Source organism: Xiphophorus hellerii, chromosome 21 (assembly GCF_003331165.1).
Source record: "Xiphophorus hellerii strain 12219 chromosome 21, Xiphophorus_hellerii-4.1, whole genome shotgun sequence".
Classification (NCBI taxonomy): domain Eukaryota; kingdom Metazoa; phylum Chordata; class Actinopteri; order Cyprinodontiformes; family Poeciliidae; genus Xiphophorus; species Xiphophorus hellerii.
Window position 1 is genome coordinate 20561060 of NC_045692.1, and position 25138 is coordinate 20586197.

General features: G+C 35.9%; 1 protein-coding gene across 1 annotated transcript; it reads left to right on the forward strand.

Moving 5' to 3' along the window:
- Window positions 1-131: 131 nt before the first annotated feature.
- On the forward strand, window positions 132-23881 carry phex (phosphate regulating endopeptidase homolog, X-linked). The gene is made up of 22 exons (XM_032551794.1): window positions 132-628; window positions 7765-7821; window positions 7908-8069; window positions 9500-9583; window positions 10246-10472; window positions 11407-11475; window positions 11628-11744; window positions 11892-11975; window positions 13101-13243; window positions 14266-14359; window positions 15797-15925; window positions 16039-16140; window positions 17233-17310; window positions 17892-17995; window positions 18089-18147; window positions 19192-19246; window positions 19959-20026; window positions 20112-20242; window positions 20321-20386; window positions 20535-20639; window positions 21636-21712; window positions 22510-23881. The coding sequence occupies exons 1-22, from the start codon at window positions 505-507 to the stop codon at window positions 22610-22612; spliced, it is 2238 nt and encodes a 745-aa protein (XP_032407685.1). The 5' UTR covers window positions 132-504; the 3' UTR covers window positions 22613-23881.
- The last annotated feature ends 1257 nt before the right edge of the window (window positions 23882-25138 follow it).

The following is a 25138-nucleotide window of genomic DNA, read 5'->3' on the forward strand; positions in this document are numbered from 1 at the left end:
TTAGCGTGTCGTAATCAGGTTGCCGGCGCACGTGACCCAGATTCTGTTCTGGTCCAGTTACTCTGTGATGTGATAAACGTCCTGCAGAGCACCCCGCTGTCCTGGACATGAGATTACACACATTAAACGCGGCGCCTTGCACACTAAAAGTGAGAACGCAGCAACCAGATAAGAGGTCTGGGATCTCTCCTCATCTAACTGGGAGGACTGGTGCCTGGATTCGACACTGGGAATGGAGGGAGGGAGGAGTGTTTTGGGAGAGGAGGAGTGTTTGGGAGAGTCAGAGTGAAGTTAGAGAAGCTGCACACAATTTTGACAGATTGGAGGAAGACAGAAGCTGCTTGACGTTAGAAAAACAATTTATCTATTAAAAACCTTTTAATAGTTTAATTTTAAATTATTTATTTATTATTTCTCGACACCTTTTTCAGTTTCCAGTGTGTCCGTTTACATATTTTAACTTTTTTTTTGTTAGTTTTTAATTTTTTTGTGAGTTTGTGAACGATGGAGCTGGAACATTTACGGGGTGGTGGGGTTAAACCTGAGAGCGGCACCAATCGCCTCTACAAGATTGCTCTGGCCATGTCAGTGTGCGTCTGTGCTGCTTTTCTGCTTGCTCTCATAGTGGGTAAGTCCACACACACACACACACCCCCACCCACACACACACACACACTCTACCCTTTATCCTACATTATAAACTGTGGGGAATCTACCGTATGGTACAGAAATGTCCTGTCCTCAGATTGTAGCACATGCAGCGTTTCAAAACAAAACTGCGCGCCGGTGGTGGAGCGGTGTTGGGTAACACGAGTCAAACTATTTTTGGGTCACCTAAGGTTTCATGTGGCCGTTTTGCAGGAGAAGGAAAAGGAAAAACCTGTTGGGTTTAAATATTAACAAGTAGATTTTTGTATTTAAATGACACAAAAATCACAAAAACTGAGGAAAATGTATCTCTCATTGTCACAGGTGTCTCTTTTAGTTCACTTCATGTGTGTATTTATTACTTCCTCTTGCATTTATGTGTTTATATATCTGGAACAAAGTACATAAAGTTTTATGACCAGAAAGCGAAGATGTACTGAACCAGATCAGTGTCTGTTTCTAGTTGATTTCCATCTACAGTCCCAGCGGCAGGCAGGACAAGTTGAGAGGAAGCAGAATAAACTATAAGAAATGAAAACGTAAAAATTAAACCACTTATGAAGCGTACAAATGAACAAGTATTGGATTCATTACGTCTGTGCGTAGCTTTTGAACTTTGACTACGCCATCCTAACTGGAATATCCTGGATATAGTCAGTTTTACTCTCGCTCTGGATGCGTCTTTGCCCAGTTTCAAGCCTATTCTTCCTGACTTGCTTTAAGTTTGTGAACTGATTTTTCTGTGTTTCTCATGGCAGTGGTTTGCTGATTTCCATGTTGGTCTCATCGGAATAGAAAACCTTCCACGTTTACTTCCCTGCAAACCTGTAGAAAACCTTAGATAGGACTTTTCAAGGCTTTCTTATTCCATAAATGAGCGGTTTGTGGGGTAAAGAAATTATCAGCAGCTAGTTACATTTACTCAATAAATTTACTTCTAACTTTTTGAAAGGAGTATTTTTACACTTTTACTTTTACTAGAGTCATTTTATTAAGGGTAAAATTACTTGAGTAACATTTCTGGACTTTCTACCCACTGAACGGAGAAACAAACATGTTTTAACCAAAAATTCACCAGACACAAACACAGTTTTTAGCAAAGTTTCACAAGTTTTTCAGTATTGAAAGAAACTGATATGGAAACATTTTCTTTAGCCTAATTTTAGGATTTTTTTGTTACTTATATGAATTATCATTTTTGTCCTTAAAATTCCAAAATTTCCACTTTTTGTCGGTGTGATTATATAATTTTTAAGAAGTTATGAGGCATAACAGTGAAACCTGAAAGTTACTCAACTGATTGTTACTAGCTAACCAAAGAATGAGTGAGTTGATTCTACCAACCTAGCTTAGGTTGGTGGAGCAGTTTAAACCTTTCCTCTGCCTACATCTCCCAGAATGCTGTGTGGTTCTGGATTGGAGTTCAGTGAATATTCTATCAGATGTATTATCTTTTGATATTGATAATGTCTGTTGCGACACATATTGTTGATTTATTGTCTGCCTTTGTTCAGATGCAACTCTGTAATCTAAGCCCTGATCCGTTTTTAGACAGAACGGACCTCCTGGTTTCTCTTTAGAAAGGGCAACATTTGTTCGGGTCCTGGATTTTGCAACATTTGGAGTCATTTTTGGACGTACCCTTGTAGATTTACAATCATTTTCTTTGGTAGTTTCCTCTGTCAGGCAGATGGCTTTACTTTTAACTCAGTGACACGTTATTAACTCAATGACTGCATGATTCTTTACCTGGTAAACAAGCCCAAACGGGTCATTATGGGCATGGATCTCTAGTGGATCACTGGTATTCAGGCTCAAACACCTGCAAATAGCTGTAATAACTTGAAATTCTGTTTGAATGCTTACTACTGCCTGCTTTAATGGTTAAAACACCAATTATACATTGATACGCTCAGTAGGAAACATTTGTAGTCTTTTTTTGTCTTCGCTCTTGGGAGCTCAGCCAATCAGCGCCAAGGAAAATGAATGGCACTTCAGGATTGGCTGCTTTGATAGCATCATAAACCACTGCACCCTGTAATTTCAGCTTCCCAAGCTGCATTTTCTTTCTAATATTTTAGAAATGCGCAACAAAAAGATATTTGAATTTGTGAATAACGAACCATGAAATGGTGGGATTAATTGTAGTTTCCTCTCAACTACTGATTATTCATGTTTCAGAGGTCTGATGGTCTGAAATTGTGCTAAATCTGCCTGGATCACCATTTTCTCTGAGGATTACCTTCTGTTTGAATTCCCAACTTTCTCAGTGATGAATAATTGACCTCCTTTAAAGGGGCAGTGTACCGTAAAACCGACTTTTTTGAGTTTGCGTCATGTTATGATGTTATTCCCACATCAAAAACATACCTGGAGTGTTGCTTTGATTCTTTTATGCATGGTTAAGAAATCCTTTAATCTCCATGGCAACCATCCAGGCTCACAGAGCAGGCCTCCCCCACTCAGCTCCTTCAGACTAGTCAGCAGCAATTAGCAAACACCTGGTGGAACTGCAAAACAGCTGAGCTCATTATAGGAGCCACTTCTCAGTGAAAAGCTGCTAAACGGTTAATAGAGGAGGAATGTTGAGATAACTTCCTGAAAGCAGTTTCAGAATGAGCAGGAGCTTCTTAAAGAGACAGAGGCCCAATTTCAAGGCGTTAATTTACAAAGTCAAATTTCTTTTCAGTCATATAGAAGTTTTATAACAACTGAAGTTAACATTATATATTACTGCCCCTTTAAGTGAGAGATCTAAGGAAATATGCCTGGTTGAATTGTTGTGGTTTTGATCTAAACATGGTAAAAAACTAAAAATCAAGTGCAGAAATATGCATTTTATTTATCATTTGATTAAACTGAATCATCCATGCTCATCTGTAAGCCCTTAAAGGCCGATGAGTATCTTTTAAAAATGTTTTTAGGACGTTCAGCTTGGCGTTTCAAGTCCTGATGTGCAGTAAAGCTAATGAGCTATCCTCTTCCACTGGAAACAATTAAATTTCCCAATATGTGGAGTTTGGGGGGCATGGAAACGGCATCAGTGGTTGCAGTGCTGTGTGGTTCCAGCGCTGGTCATAGCTGCAGGGGCTCATGCGTTGGTCTTGGGTGGGGTGAGTATTGTCTTTTTGTTATTGAGGGAAAGCTGCATACTTGTGGCCACACTGAAGTGCAATTATCTTATGTGCCCAAGCTAGCAGTTCCAAACTCCCACTAAAATGGAAATGCTCCTTGAGTTTCCAGCCAAGCGAGAGAAGAGAGACTCGCTCTGCTTTGATTTACTCACGATTCATTCATTAACAGACTTTGACTCTTTGATGTGAGTTTGCATCCATCAACGGGTCGTTAGCAGCTTGTTTTTGGTGACATGAATGTGCGTGCTTGAATCAAAAGTGACCACAACGTGGAGGGATTCTGCAAAGCGGCTCCAAGAAACGCAAACCTCTGAGGTCAGACATCACGGCGCAGTCCGGTCCTGCTCCGGTCATCAGTTTACAATAAGAGTTTGGTTTCCAAATACACTGCGCCCGGCTTGCTTCATGTTTTTTTTTTTTTTTTTGCAGCTCTTGTTTACCACCGAACCACATCACACCAGACGTTAGAGATTCGAACTTTCTAGAAAGAGTCGAGTAACGGAAATGAACCGGTAAACCTGCGGTTTGTTCTCTGCTGCCAGGAGAATAAACAATGTGTGGATTACAGTGGTTTTATTTTAGTTTCTGCTCACCCTTATAACAACTGTGTGGAGTAATGATAACTTACAGCAGAGCTGAGGAGGATAATAAAGGAGAAAAGTTTCCATAACTGTAAATTCATCCATAGGGAAAAACTAATTAGATTCCCACTCAAAGTTTCCTGGTGCTGCAGATCAGATGCTCTCTCATCCAATTAATTTAAAAAAATGCTTTATTAGTCCCAGAGGGAAATTAAATGTGGTTGCAACTCATATTACAATTTTCTTCAGAGTTGCAGCAGCATATGCTGATGGATGTGTAGCAGTCAGTATTACAGAAGATCTAAAGAAGCCTCTGACTGAAGACACAAGCTGCAGTTTCATTATAAATGTACGCAACACTTTTATAATGTTAAAAAGAAATGTATAATAATTGTGTTGTAGTTTCCTTTTTTTATTGTTTTTATATTTTTTGTATCTATTGTCAAAATAGTCCAGATATGGGTAGTAATAGGGGTATTTCTCTGACGCTGTATGATAGTTGTATTTCTCAAACTACATAAAAAGAGAATCACAGAGAAAATTTATGAGTTTTCAACCAAACTTCTGCAGAGGGAGAAAACTTAGCAAACCACTTCTCCAAGGTGTTTACCAGGCATCCCGATTCTCTGCATCAGAACTGGTCTTTTATTACAAAGCAGGAGTGAAATGGAATGTGGGGGGTAATAAATCAAAGAAGGGGGCTACATCCTACACACACACACACACACACACACACACACGCACACCCACACACACACCCACACACACACCCACACACACACACACACACAGTTTCACAGGACAAGGAGTATTCCAAGATAAGAAAACAGCTTCAAGGTTTAGGGAAAAAGCAAGTTTTGTCTTTCACACGGTTTAACAATTTCCTCCTCTCAGGGGTGTGAATACTAAACCTTTAAATGAAAAGCAAACTGGTAACTACGTATATAAGAATGATAACAAAACATAATTGTTCTAACACTGTACTATTTACTTTTACTTGAATAATCTTATTAGGAAGTATTTCTACTTTTATTTGAGTAAAATTTCTGTATTTTCTACCTACTGAATAAAAAACAAACATGTTTTAACCAAAAAAATGTACCAGACACAGACACACACCTGCAGTTTTTACTCAAGTTTCACAAGTTTTATATTGAAAGAAACTGATTTGGAAAAAAAAGTTTTTACCTGATTTTATTTTTTGTTACTTATATGAATTATTGTCATTTTTGTCCTTAAAATACCAAAATTTCCACTTAACTTTATATTTTAGTCCGTCTGAATACGTGATTTTGACATTTTAAATGATTGATAATTTGATCAGTTACTCAGTACTTGGGTTAACCTTTGACCAAATATTTTTTTGCTCTAACTTGAGTACAATTTGTGTGTCATCTGACAACTTCTGGTTAAGTCACTTTAATCTTGTTTGTATTTAGCTAGACAAATTGATGAAAAACTGCCATTTGGTGCATTTACAGAAATGTTAATTAATGTGCATTAGCCAATAAATTAAGTCCGTCATTCTGCAGAGAAAAAAAATTATTCCAAATGGAAAAATGTGTTGGACGGTTTCTAGTCTTCCCAGCAGAGGATTTTTCAATCTGTTTATCAAATCATTCAGAGAGAGAAAAAACAAGAGCTCCACATCAAGAGCCTAATTTGTGCTTCTTAAATGTCAGGACAGAGTAATTAGAAAATGACTCAAAAAGTGTGGTGGGTTTGATCCACAAGGCTTCTGGAATAACATCCTTTGAACCAATGAGACCAAATTAGAGATGTGTGGTGACAGAAAATTAGCAGAAGGACCTCAGGGCATCTGTTATGCACGGAGGTCGGGTGGCTGATGGTTTTGGTACCTCAGAGTCAAGCATTGAAGTTCTGTCCGACAGGTGAACCCAAACTGGGCCATCAACAGTCAATAATTCAGCATACTTTCAAATGGAAAATTTAATTATGCCAAGTTTCCACACAAATAACAAATGGAGCTTCTCATGTGGTTTGAGCCTCTCCCTTTCTCTCTCCTTACAATTTTATTATGTCCAAAAAGTTCCCTCAGCCAGAGTTATAAGGGAAGATAGTTAAACATAATTCATTGATCTTTGCAGCTTATGAACTTTTCCTGATTTGCTGGATTTTTACTGGGTGTTGACAACGCAGCTTCGCAATTAAAGGGAATTTGTTGGAAGTTGTGGAAAGTCGATTATTGAGATCGACTCTTCCTGCTAGTAAAAAGTTTGGTTGCATGAGCGTAAAAAGAAAAACAACAAAAACCTTGAAGTTTATTGTCCAAACCTAAGCTAATTCAACCCAATTCCGGAGCGAGTTGTATGAGGGGAGACGGTAACGGCGTGGCGGGCCGCTGGCTGCTCGGTCGGGCCAGGGAAAGGTTGGACGTTGGGATGTATCGATAAATGGATAATAATACGTCTGGAATATTCTCTGAACTCCGATCCAGAACCGCACGGAATTCTGGGGGATGTAGGCAGAAGAAAGGCTTTAGCTGTTCAACGGCTCTTTTTCGGCTGGCTAAGTAAGGTCGGTGGCGCATCGACTCTTTGGTTACCTAGCAACTCACTCGTTAGTTACCTAGCAACAACTTGTTTAGTAACTTGCGCAGCAGCAGTTAAAGGTTCCGCCATCGTGCGGGGGTAGAAAACTAGGTAAAACAGGTAAGGTCAGTTTAGCACTATTTCAGATATTTAAAAAGACAAAAAAAACAAAAAACCCGAATCAATACTTCGCTATCAACGGATCAAACGCTTATATTCTGATTTTTAGCCATGTTGTCCAGGCTTACTATTATGATTCAACGTTAAGCGATTGAGATGGGGCCTACCTGGTGCTGAATACGCCAGAACAATAAAATTCGCGTCACAGGAGTCACATGATCAACAACCGGATGTTGAAGAAGAACAGGAAGTGGTAGGGGGATAATGGCGTCGCGCCTCATGTTGTTAATGACTGATTGCTTGAACGAACTTATTCATGTGTGATTTTAATTGCGTTCCTTATTTAATGGAGACACTGCAATTGCAAAATAGTTTTTTATTTTACATTAGCGGAATGTTTACAAAGTTTTGCGCACATTAGTAAAAATTACATCTCAGTTTAGAATGCCTGGACCGTGTAAAAGCGTGCAAAATGGCTTCTGCTCAGATGAAACCACTCAAACTTTGCTCAGTTCAGAGAAATATAACTGTAAGAGAACTCCAGATGTATCAGCTGGACCATAGTTCCAGTTCCACCCAGTCTGATTTAGGTAATCAGGGGTTTCATTGAATAATAATAGAGAAATATTACCCAAATAGACAAAAGAAATGTCACTGTTGGAAAAGTTCCAAAGAATTTCAATATATTAGTTGTTTAACCCAATAAAAAAATGTTTTTCTCTCCATTAGTCTCTCAAAAATCCAGTCAAGAGGAGTTTTGTCTTTCCCCAGAATGCATCGAAGCAGGTGAGGAAGTACCCAGCAGTGGAGTAAATGTCTTTGGGTTTCTGTGTTGGGTCGTTTGGATCAGAACCTTGTAATTTGTTTCTTAGCCGGGTCCATCCTGAGTAAGTTGGACCGGTCAGTGGACCCCTGTGACGACTTCTACACGTTCTCCTGCGGCGGCTGGTTGAAGGAAAACACGATTCCTGAAGACTCATCGTCACACGGCATCTACCCCTGGCTGAGGCAGCATGTCGACATCCGACTGAAAGGTGGAGCTTCATCCATCCAACCATCCATCCAACTATCCGTCCATTACTTAAGTGATATGTCCATCCATTCAACCCATCCATCTTTCTATTTATCCATCCATCTCATTGGTCATATATCTATCTGTTTTTCCATTTGTCTTTCTCTCTAACCATCCATTCATCCAACCATCCGTCCATCCAACCAGCCATTCATTCGTCTATCCGTCCATCCTTGAATCCATCCATCCAATATGTCCTTCCATTCAACCCTTCTATTTTTCTATTCATCCATCCAACCATTCCTCCATTCGTCTGATTTTCTATCCATCCATTCTTTGTATTTTTAACAATTCATCCATCAGTCCGTCCATCCATTCATCCAGCAACATATCCATCTGTCTGTTCAACTTTTTATCCATCCATCTCACTTGTTAAATATCTATCAGTCTATCCACCCATCCGCCCATCTTTCTGTCCATCAATCCGTTTTTCATCCTGTCATTCTATCATCTGTCCATCGATCCAACAATTTTTCTTTCTATCCATCTACCCATCCATTCTTTGTCTTTTTAACAATCCATCCAATAATATATCTGTCCATCCATTTGTCGTTCCATCCGTCCCTCCATCCTTCCCTTCATTCCACTGTTAAAAAAGCTAATGAAACCTGGATATAGTTACTAAAGTCATTAGAACCCGACCAGGGAGTGAAACACCAACAAAGGTGTAAGGAGGACGTTTTAAAAATACAATTTAAAAAATGTAAGGTGAAAATACCTTTGTTCAATTATGACGCAAGTCACTGTGTGATTTCGTGTTAACAAGTTTTTACTACTACCCTACTGAAAGACCAAATTTGAGTTTTCTGACAATAAATTTGTATTTGATATTCCCTTAAGCTAAAATATTTTGTATATACTACTGACTGCGACGAGGTTCACAGAACTTTTAAAAGGTGGATTTCCACATCAGATTCACCACAAAACAATAATAAATCTGCCCATTTCCCTTTAAACCTAACATTTCACACATTTCGTGTGTTTTTCTGCAGATTTACTTGTTCTAATGAACAGCAGTCGTATAATTTGTAGTTGCTGCATGTTTTAAGTCTTTTTTTAATTTTATTTTTTTAAATCAGGCCTTCAGTCGGGCCTGCTGCTGTCTTCCTGAATGGCCCAATCAGATTAGATTTTTCTCTGGCGCTGACCTAATCAGACTCAGCAGAACTTTGCATATGAAATCTAGACCAAACTAAAATTACTCGAAAACATGCTAAACTTGAACAGAACCCTGAATGAAAGACACAGAGATGTCTGTTTCATTTATTCATAAAGAGATTACTAATCACAAATTAAAATAAGGCCTCATATATATATTTTCTTTTATTTATTTATTTTTCATATTTTAGAAACATGAACTGTTTAGTTATGCTGATTGTTTTTATCTTCCAGAGTTGTTAGAATCTCCTTCGGATGCGAAAGAGCTGCAGGCCGTGACCAAAGCCAAGATCCTGTACCGCTCCTGCATGAATGAAAGTAAGTCGTTCCAGCATCTCCATTAGCTTTAAATCCAGACTTTAACTAGGCCCCTCCACCTTTGTTTTGTGAACTTGCTGGTTTTCCTTGGATCACTGTTACTTTTCCTGGTTTTCTGTGAATACAGCAAGTTGTTCTGGTCCTGGAGAATAAAACGCCACCATGTTTATGGGACATTTTCCAAAAAGTCTCCGTGATCGTTGAGTTTTAGAGGAACCTTTTGTTGCTTTTGGTGAACAATTGTTTTCGCAGCAGATGCCACTTATGACCAAACTTTCTTATTGTCCCAAAATATTAGAAGTGGTTTTTTACTTCTTTACAAACTGATAGCGATTGATAGCAAATTGATTTGTTGTTTTTATTAGACCTTTTAGCCTCTTAACCTTGTTTATTTCAAGATTTTCTTTATTCTGCAGATCTGACTGGTGCTACTAGTACTAACCCATAAATCACAGTAGATTTATAGCTATCCAAGCAAACCTAACCGCCTTTTTAAGCTTTTCACCATAGTAAATGAAATAAATATTTGAAAACAGCATTATATGTTGCCTAGTTTTCTTACGTTTTATCTAATATTAATATCTGTTGCACTTAAATGTAGCAGAGATAAAAGGCAGTGGTCTATACAATTGAACATTGATACTGATGTGTTTCTTTAAAAGGCATACTGGAGGAACTGGACGCCAGACCGATGCTGAAAATGCTCCAACAGCCTGAGTTTCGATGGCCGGTGTTGGGGGACGGACTTGGTCGGGAGTACCAGTGGTCTCAGAGTCAGTGGAGTCTCCTGAAGACGCTGGCGGAGATGAGAAACCAGCACAGCAAGAGCGTCCTGATCCGCCTCTATGTCTCCCCTGACGACAAAAACTCCTCCTACTACGTCATCAAGGTCCGACAGTCCAAAAATGTTTTATTCTCATATTTTTGTATGAAAATGCTTCCTAATGTACGTGCAGATCCTGTTAAAGTCTCGGTTAAAGTGTTCAACTTCTAGATTAGACTCTACAAAAAAGACCTGGGGTTGAACTGATGTAAAATGAGATAAAATTCTGTATTAAACCTTTTTTTAACAGTATATGTGAGCTTTAACCTATATGAAACATACAAACATTGATCAACGCTCTGGGAATAAAATAAATTTCAGTTAAATAAAAAATGGAGGTCGAAAAGGACAAATTTATAAATAAAATAGTTTCAGTCATTCACCTCTAAAATCTAGATAAAGTAAAATATTGCTTCTTTTTTTAAGAGTTATTACCAACAACCATCTTTTAAAATTAATTTAATTTTAGATTAGTAGAAAAACTATATTTTATAAAAAATTAACCAAGATTTGGACTCAACTTTATGCCTTAACTGAACTTCATGTATGAATTATGTAATAATTACAGACAACCCTGACCACTGTCAGTGTCTTCAGTCAGAGGCTTCTTCAGATTCACTGTAACACAAACTGCTACGGGACATCTTTCCTGCCAACAGCCATCACTATACTATCTACATTAACTCTTTGAAGAATCTGAATTATTTTGAGTTACAACAACATTTAATTTCCTTTTGAGATCCATAAAGTATTTTTGAATTTGAATGAATTTATCTGCTGTTTACACAATTCAAGAAATATAATAGAAATATATAGTTTTTGCTTTCTTTTAAAGACTACCAATATGTCCAATAAGCCTAGATTTGATGCCATTTGCTTTGTGAATTAAATGCAGACAAGTCTGATTGGTTCTATGATGCTTTAGCCTAACAAATGTTTAGATGAACAGAGAAACTCTGCAAGACGCAGCAGCAAACTTGTTGTTTTTCTGTTCCTGCAGCTCGATCAGGCGTCCTTGTCTCTTTCTTCTAGAGAGGATTACACCACAAACACTTCCTCTGCTCTCGGGGTGAGTTTCTGAATCACATTTAGCTCTCCTTGCCACCATCTAGATCAAATTACATTATTTCAACCCTTCTTTCCTGTGAGGTACAGAAAAGATGTTTTGTTTGCCACAAAATTTAAAGTTTTTCCTCATGTATTTTGTCTCTTTCTCTCCAGAATCGCGCTGCGTTGCTGAGTCTGATGGTGGACGCAGCCGTCATGCTGGGCGCCCCAAAGCAAGCGGCGCAGACCCAGATGGAAAAGGCTCTGGACTTCGAGACCAAAATTGCTCATGTAAAAGCAAAATACAAATCAGTTGAATAAATCTGAGATTCATGAGTTCAGTGAAACTGTTAATTACGCACCAGGTCCAGCAGTTTAATTGAAAAAATGTTTTAACCTCATATTTTTGTATAAAAATGCTTCTTATTTTACGTGCAGATCCTGATTCCCTATGAAAATCGCACCAGTGAGAACATGTACAACAAATACACGCTGTCTCGGTTGCAGCGCTCCATGCCACAGGTACAGTCACTGGAAAATCCACCTGCAAAACCATTAACTGTCTGGGAATCCGTCATTTTGCTCCAAAGCAACACAAACAAGGTTCTTTCACAAATTCCCATAAAAGTGATAGGTGTCAACATTTTTTCCCTAAGTTTTTTTCCTTCAGCCACATTTCAAACGTCAGTTTTCGCAATTCCCAAAAATACGCATGAATTTTCAGAATTTCTACTCCCTAATACATAAATAGTTTAATTTAAGTAATTAGAGCCTCCATCTTTTTCTTTTTTTCCCGATTGGATAAATTTTAATCTATTTACTTATGTGGTTTTACATGAATTGCTCCACCTCAGTTAAAAAAATAAAAAGGGGACCTGAACATCAACTCTGAGATACCAATAAAACAGGGGTTTAAATTAGCCAATCAGCTGCTGCAGTGTTAGGTTAGCTAATAGCAGCGGAAGCTAATCTGGCACAGCGATCATTTATTAGTAGCAAAATAAACATCAAGCCTAAAAATATAAAATTGTAACGGACTGAATGTTCTGTTCTTTCTGTGGGAAATGTTTTGAGTGTTTTTCGGTGTTGAAACCTGACGTGGCGTTGTTGTCAGTTGCTATGGCAACGAGTCTGCGCTTCGCGTAGCCAACACAGATAGCGAGAAAAAAACGTGGCTTTGAGTTGTTCATCAATGTTTTGTTTTTTTTTGCATTATTTTTCTGTTGCTGTGGCACACTGCACTAAATTAACAGTGTGAAACCTGGAGTTCATCTCCAAGTTTCATTTTGTTAACGGGGTTGTTCTACCCTGGCAGCTCGGCTATGCATGCCATATAAAATATAAAATAATCGTCTTCCCCCCCAGTGTTGTACATGCGTAAAATTTCCGAACGTAAACAATAACATGCAGGCGATAAGGACGATCCGGACAGAAAACTTTTGTAGCAGAAATGGAAATCCACCCTCCCAAAAAACATATCCTGACCAAATGTCCTGCAGTTTGCATCTAAATAGCAAAAATAACACCATTAGTGGCAACATTAATGTCATATAATGGTGTTATTTTTTAAAAATAAATGTACTTTCTTCATAGGATATTTTCTTCCTATCACTGTTTGACTAACAAATGTTTATTGTTGTGTTTCAGTTTGATTGGCTTGGTTTTGTGAAAGCTGTGGTGGAGTCTAAAGAGGATCCAAGCCTTTCCATTTCCTCCTCTGAGCCCGTCATCGTCAGAACCCCAAAGTATTTCAAGGATCTCATGAAGCTCATCAACAGCACAGACTCCAGGTACCAACACCTGAGAAACATGGAAGATACGTCATTGTCTTTACCAGGTTATTAACAGTTAACTAACAGAGCACACATAGTTCCACTCAAACTTGAGGAGTTTTTCCAAACATATAACTGAGGAAATGTAAACATTTATAAACAGTTTTTTACATCATTCTTGCTGTTTTTGTGACCGTCTGGATGACCCGATGCGCTCTTGGAGAAATTTTGGTTGGCCTTATACTTGGGGGCAGAGCTGGAGACATCAGATTTTGTTAGCCTTTGGTTTAGCTAGCAAAATTAGACAAAATAATGTGGTTAATCACAAACAGCAGATAGTTTCAGAAGAAGAGTATTTACATATTTTACACAGAATGTTTAGAATGGAATTTCATCGAAATAATAAAGCCGTTATACATTAAATATGTTGATCAATGTTCCAGTTATTATGAATCAAAGGCAACTCTAAACAGGTGGTTATTTAGCCTTGATTTAAAGGAGCTCAGTGTTTCAGCATCTTTTCAGTTTTCTGGAAGTTTGTCCCAGATTAGTGCAGCATAAAAACTGAATGCTGATTCTCCATGTTTGGTTTCGTTTTCAGAAATGCAGAGCAGACTTGAACCAGAAGACAACAGGTCTATAAGCTAAAATTTCAAGAGAAAAAAGTATTTTAAAGGGAGCCAATGTAAACGCATTAATAAGTTTCTCCTGATGTTTTCGTGACATTACTCCTATAATTCTGGAAATGTTCTTCAGGTGATAAAAGGCTGATTTTGTAACTGTCTTTATGTGTCCCTGAAGGTCCAGGTCCATCACTACTATAACTGTAACTGAACTATAACTGAAGCTGCGTGTTGACTCTAAATTGTTCTTTTTTACATTCAAAAACAATAATTTCAGTAAAAATTGTGTATTCACTGATACATTTATTTTCTTTGCTCTGAAACTTGACCAACGACTACAAGGAGTTCATTCTCTTGTAAATATTTAATTTACATTTTAATTTAAATTAAATTAAATTGATCTTTCTGTCTCTTTAGGACGGTAGCTAACTACATCCAGTGGAGGACGGTGTTTTCTAAGATCACCACTCTGAGTCGCCGTTTCCTCTACAGATACCTCGACTTCGCTCGGGTTTGTACTCTCAGCACAGCTCAGTTCATCTCTGAATTTACTTCAGTAGGTTAGTTGGAAAATAAACATTATAAAGCATTTTTATTTTGCAGATAAATATCTTATAGTGATAAAAATACCCAACTATAATGTGGATCAGTGCAGGTGCTGTCAGTTCCAGACCTTGAAAGCTGCTATTTTTCATGATTTAGATATTTTTCTGCTTGAACAAACCTGTTAGCAGCATATTTTCAATTATATCAGAACCACATCTGTTTTCAAATGTTACCAAATGTTTCATTTGTACAGAAAACACAACACTAGATCTGGATTTATAGTTTATTAAAGCTCTAATTTGACTGATACTCCATTGTGTCTGACATAATGCAGTACCGGGATTCACCAACAGATGGCTCTGTTTGCCTGGTTAGCTGTTCATAAAGTCCCACCACACAATTTTCATTTAAACTAAAACGTTTTATGTACAAACGTTAAAAATATACATTTGTGTTATTGTCACATTTCAAAGGTTTAGGTTGATTTGCTTCAGATATTTATAAACTTTTAAAACAAGTTTAACCCCTGAAAAGCTGCAACATGTTTTTCTCCAGCAAGAAAGAAAGAAAGAAATAGAAAATGCATAAACTGCAACTTTACTCATTTAACTGAAGACGATATTTTATTTCTGTTTAATTTCAATATTAATGGGGTTTGTGGTCAAAATTAAAGACTAACAGTACAAAACAATTACAAAATGAAGAGCTAGGAGCCTACAAAACACCAAATATGAGGTTAGTGAGTTTGATCTATCGCATTATCTAACCAATTTGCAAAATATTCACACCTCCTAAACATTTTTTTAAAACTATTTTGTTTATCGCATACAACCCAAATGAAAAAGATAAAAGTTTTTGTTTGAAACAAAGAATTTGAAACAAAATAGTGGATAATTTTAAAGTAGAAGGAAGTGAATATATAGTTTTTAAATATTCTACCAATAAAACTCAGAAAATATTGTTACAGAATCAGTACTTTAAAAAATAAAAGCATTTTACTGCACTTTCAGCTGAAGGTTTTTTGTTTTGTCTACCTGCAAAACAATCTGAACATTAAAATTTGTTCCAGTTTTTTTCCCAGAAAAAATCCTCAAACCCAGCCAGATTTAACGGACTCAAGTTTTCACAGGTTCTCATTCAGGTTTGGACTTTGACTAGACCCTTTTAACACAAGGATGCTGCAATCTAAATCGAACCATTGTATCTCAAATCGTAAATTAATGTCCTGCAAGAGACCTTAAAACTTTCACATGTAAATCTGCAGACGTTTGAAAACTTTGTATGTTTTTCCTTTACTTTAAATTTAAGAGCCGTCGTCTTTAAGATACTAAATCTGAGCTGCATTCTGAACTCTATTAATTAAGGTAATTCCATTAAACGCTGACTCATGCCCCCCCTTCAGGTCACCACAGGAACTACGTCTCTGACTCCACGCTGGGATAAGTGCGTTAACTACGTGGAGAACTCCCTGGTTTACGCCACCGGCCGACTATTTGTCGACAAACACTTCCAGGAGGACAAGAAGCTAATGGTTCTCCATCTCTTTACGTTCTACAGATATATTTCAGGATGCAGTGATGAGCTTTCCTGCCTTTTACTGACACGTCGTGCATTTGTTTTTCTTTTTTTGCACGTTACTGTCAGATGGAAGAGCTAATTGAGGGGATTCGGTGGGCTTTCATCGACATGCTGGAGAAGGAAAATGATTGGATGGACCAACAAACAAAAAAGAGAGCCATAGAAAAGGTAAGAAACATTAAACTCAAACGGTTTGTACAGAATTATTTTAAAATGTGGGACTTTGGTCAAATGTTTTGGGTTTCTTTAGACTTCTAGTTGGAATTTAAATTCATTTTTCCTGACAAAACTGGAGAAAAACAAAATATATGACACTGTGAAATGTTTTCTTGAAAATCAGATTGGTTTAATTTATAGATCTTTTCTGTTCTTTGTACTCAAAAACCCAAAATTTTAATGTTAAAACCTTGTAGGTTTTCTGCGACAGTTGTGAAAGCAATTATTGATGAAAAACATTACAAATTGAGAAATTTTGAGGTTAATCGCTTTTCTAAATAAAACAAGGACATTCGAGTTTGAAAAGTTGACAATTTTATTTTAAAAAACTCAGAAATTAGGAGATTAATCTTAGAATTTTTATGGAAAAAAACATGGAAATTTCTGAGTTTTAAGTCAGAAATTTGCTAGGAAAAAAATCTAGTTTTGAGATTAATCTCAAATATAGAAACATTTAGGAAATTTGTGAGTTTGAAAAGTTGAAAATTTGCTAGGAAATAAATGAACATTTGTGATTAATCTCAGAAATTTTATAGAAAAAACTCAGAAATTATGAGCTTAATCTCAGAAAATGATGTGGAAATCAGAATTTTAAAAGTTGAAAATTTGCTAGAAAAAAATGCACATTTTGAGATTAAAATGTTCAAATTTTGAAACTCAGAAATTGAAGTTATTTTCTAGAAAATTTCTGATATCAATCTTAAAATTTCTGAGTTTTTTCTAGTAACTTTTTAAAATCACAAATTCCCCCCCCAAAAATTCTACGAAATTCCTGAGATTATTTACACAAATGTTCTCCTTTTTTATATCTACAATCACCTTATTACGCTGTTGTAATGTTTCAGTTCCATTGGTGAAATGCATTAATTTATTTCAGGTTGAACCAAAGTTATTTACCAACACGGTTTATTTTCCTCAGTAAGCCTCATTAAGTCGTTTTTATTTTAATCTCATTTAAATCAAAACATTATTTTAGTTAATAAGAGTTTGCTACATGCCTTCATATCCAAACATGTTTCACGGTTTGTGTTTTATTTTCTCTAGGCTCACGCAGTCCTGCCTAAGGTTGGGTATCCAGAGTTTATTTTGAATGATACGTACCTCACAGAAGACTTAGAACAGGTTTGTATCGCACAAATTCATTAATGACACTTCAGGTGCATTTATAGCAAAAACAAGAGGAATATGATGGTTAAATAATATTTGGTAAATCGTAGTTTTGAGTGAGAGCCAACAGAGATCAAATGGAGATCCTCAAGGCTCTGTTCTTGTTCAACTTTTATTTTGAATTTCTCCAAGCTTCCCTTCGCTCAATGTATAAAGTATTACATCTATTACCATAATTCACTCAACATAACCACGCTCCCTTACAGAAACGCAGTGAGAGGATGGGTCAAAATGTGAAAAAAAACAAGAAAAGTTCTGCAAATTAGACATCAGAACTCAAAAAAACTCTAGAAAACAAAAAAACTTAAGGATACTAATGACTACAAATCACATCAGAAACTTAGGTGGAGTTATGGACTCAGTTTCAAGAGGCGCCTGACATTTATCGGACATTTTTTTCTGAAGAGTAATCATAAATTAAAACCATCATAAATAAATTTTCCACGTAAAAAAGCAAAAGTAAAGGAAGCAATTATTTCCCATTTTGTTTGCTTCGTGAAATGTTTACAGTCTCTCTTTGCATTTGTCCGTTTCAGTTAGAGTTCGATGAAAAGGATTACTATGGCAATGTAATGCAGACGCTGAAGTTCATCGCCCAATCAGACGTCTCCTGGCTTCGAAGGAGCGTCCCACGCACAGAGTGAGTCTCTACTAGCAACACAGATTGTTTTTGTTGTTTTACATCCCAGCTGACACATTTTGTTGTGTATAAATGTATATTCTATCTTTTCAGATGGTTTACAAACCCAACCACCGTGAACGCCTTCTACAGTTCGTCCACAAATCAAATCAGTAAGACGTGATGTGGCCGGAGAAACATTAAGGGAGATATTTCTCTCTTCTTGCTCTTTTGCCTGACAAATTGTAAATAAGGTTTCAGATAAAGTTAAATAAAGAGTCAACTGATTGTAAGACTTTGTGTTTTTGCAGTGAGGACATTACTACAAAGTATTTTTGGTTTAGCGTTTAGTGCAAATATCTTAGTATGCTAGAAATAAGACACAGCAAACTTACAAGTAACTTTTCAGCAAGATATTGGAGTAAATATTTTCTTAATATTGATTAAAAAGTATTGAGAGATTATTTAATTTATGGGAAAAATGTCTTATAAGTGAAATAATCTTAGTTAGTAGAGCCAGTACTTTTTCATCAATATTAAGGAATTGTTTACTTAAAACATTCTCTAATATCTTGCAGAAAAGTTACTTCTAACTAGGGCTGTCAAAATCAGTAATTAATCATAAAATCAATAATTTGCATGATTTTTCTTCTATCAGAAACTGGATGACTAAAGTCTTCAGTTTGGTGCTTTGGTCTCAAATACTCCCTTTTTTTAAGGATAATTTTGCTTACAGAGACTTCATAATTAATTGTATTATTTTGGATATTTAAAATGTTTTTCAGTTTTTTATGCTAGAGTTAAATGTTCATTAGAATTTAAAGTTTCTTGATGTTTGAGAATATATTGTTGCATTATTTTGCCATTATTACCATCATATTATTTGAAAATGGTCTCAAAATGACAATATTATCGTTTATCGCAGTAACTTCTTGGACAATTTATCGTCAAGAAAAATTAGTTATCGTGTCAGTTCCACTTTTGTCTTATTTCCAGTGTGATAATATATTTTTAGTAGAAACAAAACAAACATACTTGGTAAGATTTTGTGTTTTTGCTTTCTGTTTTAAAGATTTAAAGAGAAAATGTTCTGAATTTAAACGTTTATAGAGGCTATTTGGACAAAATCCAGAAAACAAAAGTGTTGAGAGAAATTCACTTTTATATATATATATATATATATATATATATATATTTTTTTTTTTTTTTTTTTGCAGGATTCCCTGCTGGAGAGCTTCAAAAGCCTTTCTTCTGGGGAAAGGAGTATCCAAGGTGAGGTTAAATAAATCCGACATGCTCTGCTAGCAGAGCAGAGTCGCCTCCTCATGCTTTACTTGGCAGAAGTAATTGCAGGATTTTCATGACATGAGTTTCTCGTAGAAAACCTAACCTGTCCAGAATGCAGAATCTCCTACTTTAGGCTGCAAAGAGCCAGAAACGACAGGAAAAAAGAAAAACGTCCCTACCATCTCCCTGTTCAAGTAGTGAAACACTTTTATTTATTTTAGCCGTGAAAATTCGCTTAGCTACAGTTTCTGTTTTAGTAGGATTAATATAAAATTCTGGCTTCATATAATACCTATATATTTAGATGCACATTAAAGAATAAAAGATTGTTTAGATATTTTTATCATAGATGCTAATATTTGTGGAGGGCTAGCTAAAAACATGCTCTGCTGCTGTGCTAGCAGTGCTTCCGAAATCTTTTCCTCTGTATTTTTAGTCTTTATTTTAACAGATTTGTCCCCATTTTATATGTAATATGAACTAGTTATCATATTATTAAAACATTTTTCATGTTAACTTGTTTTATTTAGCGTAAATGCTAGCTTGGTGGCTAAAAACAAATCATGTCCACATTTTTATGTCTTACAACTTCTGCTTTTGTCTAAATGTGATTTATTTTTTCTGCTACTTCACTTAAATTTGTTATTTTTCCACTTTGTTTGTAACCTCTGAATCATTTTATCCGTGTGTTTTCCAGGTCATTAAGTTACGGTGCCATCGGGGTGATAGTGGGACACGAGCTAACTCACGGCTTCGATAACAACGGTAAAAGCTAATGGCCCAAAAACACTTTGAATTGAACCAATTTCCAACACATTTGTTTTAGTGTGTGCGTTTTTATGTTAAAAAGGTCGCAAATATGACAAAAATGGTAATCTGGACCAGTGGTGGAGTCAGACATCTGTAACGGCCTTTACCGAGAAGACCCAGTGTATGATTGATCAGTATAATGACTACTACTGGGAAGAAGCAGGTCTAAATGTAAGAAAACAACTGAGATTCCTTATGAAAGAATTTAAAGTCAATTGCAAATAAGTGTGACTCCATTCTGTTTTGTAGGTGCGTGGTAAGAGGACCTTAGCAGAAAACATAGCAGACAACGGGGGAATCAGAGAGGCATTCAAGGTAATACTTGTCTTTCTTGAAGTCCAGACATTTTGAACTTATTGTGTGCAAAAATAATCATTGCTGTGATTAATCAGGACTGCCTGAAGTAATCCGAACGTAATTCGGCAGTGGGTGAGTGGATGTTTCTTTTTCTGTTTGTGCGTAGGCCTACAGGCGGTGGGTGGACAGCAGCAGAGGCGGCGTGGAGGAGCCTCTGCTGCCAGGACTGGAACTGAACAACAATCAGCTGTTTTTCTTGAGCTACGCACATGTAAGCACACACACAAATACTTCATTTATTTGATCATTTTTATTCTGTTAGTATCATTCCTGCTTTTTTTAAAAATAGAAATACAACCATATGAGCTGAAGGAGTAACATTATTTCTAAATCATTAATGTTGTATGAAGCTGATAGATGGGTTTTAGTTAAAAATTTATCCTCAGCTGGTGGTACTGGTTCAGGATTTGGTCATGTTTTGAGTCCAGAAATGAGAACAAAATATGACATTGCAATAATGAAATGGAAAATTGCATTGACGACATTTTAGGGTGGGTGTTTTTTATTTACTGTAATACATTTCTTACAATAATTTTTATTTATTGTTGCAATACATTCCAATTAATGATGCTTAAAGAAACCAAAACTGTCCTTTTTGTCAGGATTAATGCTATTTTAGTTCAATAAAAGCATCAATAAATACCAATAAATTTGAAAATGCAGTTACTATGTGCAGTTTTATGATACAAATCACAATCCTTTTTTTCCTAAAGAAGCGTTCTGCAAATTGGAGTGTTTTTCAAGAGCAGTATTTGTGTTTGTGGGGCTATGATTGCTCTGCTATGCAGTCACAGTCATACAGTTACATAAAAAAGATGTAATAAGTAGTCTATTGTCAATTTTCATTACATTCTTTGACTTGATGGTTGAGGCTACTGCTAACTGGTTAGCTAGCTTGTCGCTGCTTTGTACAAATCTATCTAATTGACTGGATGACATTCGTCTTTGCGCCTGGTTCATTTCTGCTGCTAGCACATCTATGCTACATGCATTCTGTGAGGCAAGCTTGGCATATATGACATATTTGGTCTTAAAATTAATTCATAATGGTCATAAAAAGTCTTAAATTTTAGTTTGTGAAACTTGCAGAGATACTGATGTAAATGTGAAGGCTGATTTGTAAAAACCTGTTGTAATGTATTCAAATTATAGATTATTATTATTATTATTATTATTATTATAGATTCAGTATTTTTTCTTCCTGCAGGTTAGATGTAACTCATACAGACCAGAAGCAGCCAGAGAGCAGATCCAGAGTGGAGCTCACAGTCCTCCCAAATACAGGTGAGAATAGAAAACATGCAGACAGAAAAAAACTCTATAAAGTCACTATGAATGCTATAAAGTCACAGTAAAGTCGCTAGGAATACTATAAAGTCACTATGAATGCTATTAAGTTACTATGAATGCTATAAAGTTACTATAAAGTAACTATTAATGCAATAAAGTCACTATGAATGCTATAAATTCACTAGGAAAGCTATAAATTCACTATAAATGCTATAAAGTTACTATAAAGTCACTGTGAATGCTATAAAGTCACTATAGTCGGTATAAAGTTGCTATGAATGCTAAGAATTCACTACGAATGCTAGAAAGTCACTATCGATGCTATAAAGAAACTATGAATGCTATAAAGTTACTATAAAGTCACTGTGAATGCTATAAAGTCACAATAATGTCTCTATAGATGCTATAAAGTTGCTATGAATGCTACAAATTCACTACAAGTTCTATAAAGTAACTACGAATACTATAAAGTTACTATACAGTCACAATGAATGCTATAAATTCACTATGAATGCTATAAAGTCACAACAAATGCTATAAAGTTACTATAGTCACTATGAATTCTATAAATTTATTATGAATGCTATAATGTCACAATAAAGTTGCTATAAAGTCACTATAAATGCTATAAAGAATCTATAAATGCTATAAAGTCGCTATAAATGCTAGAAAGAATCTATAAATGCTATAAAGTCGCTATAAATGCTATAAAGTCACTATGAATGTTATAAGGTGACTAAAGTCGCTGTAAATACTGTAAATTTCATTTTTACATTTCTGTCATCGTCCAGAGTCATCGGCGCAATGAGCAACTACCAAGAATTTTGGAAGGCATTCAGCTGTCCTCAGTCATCGATAATGAACCGAGGAGCGCAGTCCTGCCGCGTGTGGTGACCTTTGACCTCATTCCATAGCCCTGGACCAGGACAGAGCTGTCAGCTGGAAAACGGTGGTAATATCTGACAGTGTGTAAATGTTTTACACAAAGAGGGAACAACGAAAAAGTGAGTTGTTTGTTTGAATGAAGAAGCTGAACGTGTCTGAAAAATAGATGCTTTTTACGAGCCACACTAAGAAAAACTAAATTAAATCATGAGAATAAAGTTATAAGAATACAAGAATAAAATTGTACCAGAATATTGCCGAGTAAAATCCAAGTAATACGAGAATAAGATAATAATATCACGAGAATAAAGTTGAAATAATACGACAGTAAAGTTGTAGTATTCCGTGAAAAGAATTTATTCGCGTAATATTATGATCTTATTCTCGTTATTAAATTTTTTTTCTTAGTGTAGCCGTAATTGCACGTTGTAGCTTTTGTATAAAAATGGAAACATTTCAATAGTGCAGCCATTTTTAAACAGGTAGGAATATCTTTTATTCTGTGTTTTATTTCTAAAATCCTAAATGAATTTTTCTGTAAGCGACCACCATTTAGGGATTATACTTTAAATGTATCAATATTGATCAACTACTCTATATATTAGTGTAGATATTCAATGTCTTTAACTTTTATATTAATTAAATACACATTCCAGTCACAACTGGAGGAAGAGGCTTATCTTATAAGATCAGAAACACTGTAAACCAAAATCAGTTCATGTTTGAGCCTAAATATTTTCTCTTTTTTTATGTGAATACTAAACACTGAAACAATAAAAGACTTGCTGGAATATTTTTAAAACTTAACACTGTTAAAAAAGCAGAAACAAGTTTTGTTTTACTGTGCAGGGCCAAAAATGACTTTGGTGTAAAATTTTATCTTTACTCCTTTTTTTATTTACAGTGGCCATAATAAACCCTTGTTTGAACATCTTCAATTGAAAACCCCAAAACACATTATTTTATATCCGTTACAAACCATTTTAATTGGTACAATTATATATTTTAAACAGAAACTATTTAATTTTTTATTTTACTTTGTTGTTCTGAAAGGAAACCAAAACATTCAAGGTTTTACTGTACAGTGTAATCAGTTTTATTATGGAAAGCTCTAATATATTTATCACCATGGTGATCATCTGCTGGGTTTTTTTATGTTTCTGAAACTTACTGTGAAAATGTTTCTACAATGTAAGTTTATGTATCGTGTTCATGTTCCTTTTTTTATTTCCTCCTTTTTCTTGTTTCTGGTTAAAATAAAACCGCGGGACACCATGATGTTCGTCTTCTATTTAGTCTGGGATGAAAATGACAGAGTGCAGACAAAGCTGATGGATGGCCAACAAAAGCTTGTTTATGGATTGATTTTTTTTTTTTTTTGTCCACCCTCTGGATTAGCTATTATGCCACTTCATTCATATACTAGCGGTTCCCATGACAACCCGGTTTTTAACTTGATGCCCAGTGTTTATGGGTCTCAGTTTTGCCCACAGTACCCAGCGGGGGGAGTTACAGTAATGGCCTGCATCTGCGGCCGGCTCATATGTTCAGACCCAATTAAGGGAAACGGTCCAGCCGCCGGTTTGTTGTCGTCTCGACAGTTCGGAGTTCGGCTGATTAACGGATTGTCGGAGGTGGAGATGATATGGATAACCGTGGCGGCCATTTTTCAACACTGGCAGTATTGATTGCTGATTAGGACAGATGGAGCTGCTGCTCACATTTCTCTATCTACTGAGCTTCCATATAACACAAGTTTTTATATCTATTATCTTGTTTTTTAGATTTTAAAATTACAAGTTAATGATAACAATCTATAAATAACACATAATGGGGTAAATCTAAGGGATAATCTGATCCCCACAAAAACTATTTTAATCACATGACAACCAGAAACTTCAATATAAAGTTTCTGATTTCTGGATTCAGGTTAGAGACCAAAAAAGCCTAAAACCTGTAAATAGCTAAACTCCACAAAAATTATTTTAATAGTTAAATCACTAAGTATACCTTAATATGCACTAATATCCACAAGGGAGCTTCTTAGTGCTGCCATAATACATCTAACATCCATGGTCTGCCTTAGTGGGAGTTCAGCCAATCAGAACCTAGGAAAATAAATGGTGCTCCTGGATTGGCTGTTTTGAAGAATGCCAGCCAATAGCCTGTCAGGTAATATTACAGCTAGGCGTTTCAGCTTCCCAGGTCACATTCCATGTAAAAAATGGAAATATGCAGATTTTTTGTGTATATTTTAGTCTATCTCCCAGAATAATCTATAATTAGGTTAATTTTCCATATGTTGGAGTTATGTTACATACAAAAACCACTCAAATTTTCTGCAAATAATTTAGTCACGTTTCACAGAAAAATACATGAATAGATTAATTTTCTGTGAATAATGTGGAGAAATGTGCCACAGAAAAAAACATGAATTTTCTGCAGATTTTTGGCGAATTATTTGGATTCATGTTCCAAAGACAAATTAATGTATTCATTTTCTGTGAATAATTTAGTCACATTTTACAGAAAAAT